Here is a 3548-nt window from a genome sequence, read left to right as displayed (position 1 = left end):
ATAGTTTTTAATTTTATAAGATGATTTCTTCCCATGAAGAATTTATAACCTTCCTATCTGTAATCAAACTCTCTGCCATTAGAGCACGTTCTCATCAGCACTGTCTGCCCCTACCAGGACCTTCATGCCAGACCAAGATGTGCAGAAACTTCCTAATCCATTTTAGGTGTGCAATTTGATGCTCCACTAAATCCAAGCAAAAACCCACTGGATGTCACCGGAGACTTTTCTGACACAGTAGGGCAAGGAAAGTTAAACCAGGAACTCATTGAGTAGAAAGCAGAGATATCTAATTATGAAATATGAATCTAGGACATGCAGTGATAAAAATCAACGATCACCAGCTCACATAGTGCCTATTAAAATAGTTTACCCTAGAAAAGCTACTGCCATCCACATGTTCATAGACTTTACACTTCTTTCCTGAGATCAAAGGCCATGAACCATTCACCTACCATGCAATCATTCATTTATTCACATCACAACAATGTTCTTGCAGGCGTCTGTAGTCCTAGTTACTTGGGAGGCTGGGGCAGGAGGATCACTTCATCCCACTAGTCTGAAGTTGCTGTGAGCTATAATGATGCCAGGGGACTCTACTGAGGGTGCTAGAGTGAGACTGTCTCAAAAAAAAAAAAAGAGAGAGAATACTAACAGAAACCACTGACCTTGGGGAGCCAGCCGAGCTGCGTGGGGCGGCTCCGGTGTCAGCGGGCGGAGCGGCACCCCCAGAGGGGGCCATGTCTAACGGGGTTTACGTACTGCCGAGCGCGGCCAACGGGGACGTGAAGCCAGTGGTGTCCAGCACGCCTCTGGTGGACTTCTTAATGCAGCTGGAGGATTACACGCCTACGATCCCTGATGCAGTCACTGGTTACTACCTGAACCATGCTGGCTTTGAGGCCTCAGTCCCACGCATAATTCGGCTTATCTCCCTAGCTACCCAGAAATTCACCTCAGATATTGCCAGTGATGCCCCACAGCACTGCAAAATGAAGGGTACAGCCTCTGGTAGCTCCCGGAGCAAGAGCAAGGACCGCAAGTATACTCTAACCGTGGAGGACTTGCAAGTATACTCTAACCGTGGAGGACTTGACCCCTGCTCTCAGTGAATATGGCATCAATGTGAAGAAGCCGCACTACTTCACCTGAGCCACTGAACCTAAATGTATTTGTCTGTCCCCATGTCCCCACACCAGCCTGTTTTCATAATAAACTTTATTGTGACAGGCAAAAAAAAAAAAAGAAACCACTGATCTTGTTTGGTTTTGTTTTAGTTTGTTTCTAATCCAGTCTCCGTAGAGACCACCAAACATGGCCATTGCCCATTGCCCATTGCCGACTCTATTGCAAATCATCACAGCAGGATATTGGGAAAAGTTTTCAATTAGCAATAATCACACCCCAGACAAACCTCATTGGCTACAATATTGCCACTGTGCAGAGCTTAGAGCTACTGATCTTGTTTTCAAAAGTTGGTGGGCAGTACGTGTATAAAATAATATCTAGGGCATTTATTCCTTGTTTGGGGGGAGAAAAAGGAATAATTTATGGAATCGGCTACTTTAGCTCCAGCCATAATCACAGCGATCAAGTATAGGTATTGTATTATTCCTTTCATGTTTATTCATTATGACATAATTACAGGATGGAGAAGCCGCAGACACTGTGTAAAGATGGTACATCTAGGACACAGGGTTTGTATCCAAAAGCCAGGTAAGCCAGGTGAAGGAGCTCAGAGTGTGCCTCAGAGCTAGAGAAGGAGAGAAAAGCACTATTCAAGTTTTCATAATTGCCAATAATTTCAAGGGAAAATGTAAAATACTAATTCAAATGTTAATTCATGCCCCTCACCCCTCCAGAAGACAAAGAGCACACACAGTTAGATGGCTCCTGCTGTTAGGGTCTGTACTTCTATTGCATTTTATACCTTCCACTCTGTCACAGGGAAATGCAAAATGCTTTGAAAGGCTGCCCTTGAGCTTTTTATGGCTTCTGCTTCCTGTGCCCTTCTCTGCTGGGCCCCTTGGTTTCCACTCCACTTTCCCCCATCCCTGTGATGGGGTGAAAGAGCACAGTGAGAGGAAACAGCACACCTGCAAAAGACAAGGGGTGAGGCACTCAGCCCACCCAGAGGACGTTGTTTCTAAAAAAAGTACTGCCATTAGCACAGGCTCGCATTCCTGCGCGCGCGCGCACACACACACATACACACACACACACACAGAGATGAGGTGAGTACGTCAGTTTCAGATTTCAGAACAACTGAACCTATGTGCCCGTGGACACACAAACACGTATAACCGAATTTATTTATTTTAGCAGAGCATTAGAACACACTGATAATTATTCTCCATTGAAATTGACCGATACTTGAAAGCACGTCACCTTCCAAGACTTAGCCAGAATCAAGTGGAAATGTTGAACAGGCCCATATCAAGTTCGGAAATAGCATAAACCATACAAAACTTCCCTAAAATGAAAAGCCCAGGACCAGATGATTTCACGTCAGAATTCTACCAAACTTTTAAAGAGGAATTAGTACCTATATTACTCAACCTGTTCCAAAAGGTAGAAAAAGAAAGAAAACTACCTAACATGTTCTATGAAGCAAACATCACCCTGATCCCTAAACCAGGAAAAGACCCAACAAGAAAAGAAAATTATAGACGGATATCACTAATGAATATAGATGCAAAAATATTCAACAAGATACTAACAAACAGAATCCAGCAACACATCAAACAAATTATACATCATGACCAAGTCAGTTTTATCCCAGGGTCTCCAGGCTGGTTCAATATACGTAAATCTATAAATGTAATCCAGCACATAAACAAATTAAAAAATAAAGACCATATGATTCTCTCAATCGATGCAGAAAAAGCTTTTGATAATATCCAGCATCCCTTCATGATCAGAACACTTAAGAAAATCAGTATAGAAGGGACATTTCTTAAACTGATAGAGGCCATCTACAGCAAAACCACAGCCAATATCATATTGAATGGAGTTAAATTGGAATCATTTCTACTCAGGTCAGGAACCAGACAAGGCTGCCCATGGTCTCCGTTGCTTTTTAACACTGTAATGGAAGTTTTAGCCACCGCAATTAGGGAAGAAAAGGCGATCAAGGGTATCTATATAGGGTCAGAAGAGATCAAACTTTCACTCTTCGCAGATGATATGATAGTATATCTGGAAAACACTAGGGACTCTACTACAAAACTCTTAGAAGTGATCAAGGAATACAGCAGCGTCTCAGGTTACAAAATCAACATTCATAAATCGGTAGCCTTTATATATACCAATAATAGTCAAGTTAAAAAAAACAGTTAAGGACTCTATCCCATTCACAGTAGTGCCAAAGAAGATGAAATATTTGGGAATTTATCTAACAAAGGATGTGAAAGATCTCTATAAAGAGAACTATGAAACTCTAAGAAAAGAAATAGCTGAAAATATTAACAAATGGAAAAACATAGCATGCTCATGGCTGGGAAGAATCAACATTGTTAAAATGTCCATACTACCCAAAGCAATATATA

At 41.9% G+C, this 3548-nt stretch overlaps 1 protein-coding gene and 1 pseudogene across 1 annotated transcript; one reads left to right on the top strand and one right to left on the bottom strand.

Annotated features, from left to right (window-relative positions):
• The first annotated feature begins 677 nt into the window (after nucleotides 1–677).
• LOC128590786 (transcription initiation factor TFIID subunit 10-like) lies at nucleotides 678–1112 on the top strand. The gene has a single exon (XM_053598197.1). The coding sequence runs from the start codon at nucleotides 741–743 to the stop codon at nucleotides 1110–1112; it is 372 nt and encodes a 123-aa protein (XP_053454172.1). The 5' UTR covers nucleotides 678–740.
• Nucleotides 1113–1293: 181 nt separating this feature from the next.
• On the bottom strand, nucleotides 1294–1448 carry LOC128591883 (uncharacterized; annotated as a pseudogene).
• Between the last annotated feature and the right edge of the window lie 2100 nt (nucleotides 1449–3548).

This window comes from Nycticebus coucang, chromosome 1, assembly GCF_027406575.1.
Source record: "Nycticebus coucang isolate mNycCou1 chromosome 1, mNycCou1.pri, whole genome shotgun sequence".
NCBI lineage: Eukaryota > Metazoa > Chordata > Mammalia > Primates > Lorisidae > Nycticebus > Nycticebus coucang.
The sequence above is the reverse complement of the archived record's forward strand: the minus strand, read 5'-3'. Positions and strand labels throughout refer to the sequence as shown.

Coding starts and splice junctions, on each gene's coding strand:
- LOC128590786 (XM_053598197.1), top strand. CDS start 741: ATGTCTAACGGGGTTTACGTACTGCCGAGCGCGGCCAACGGGGACGTG.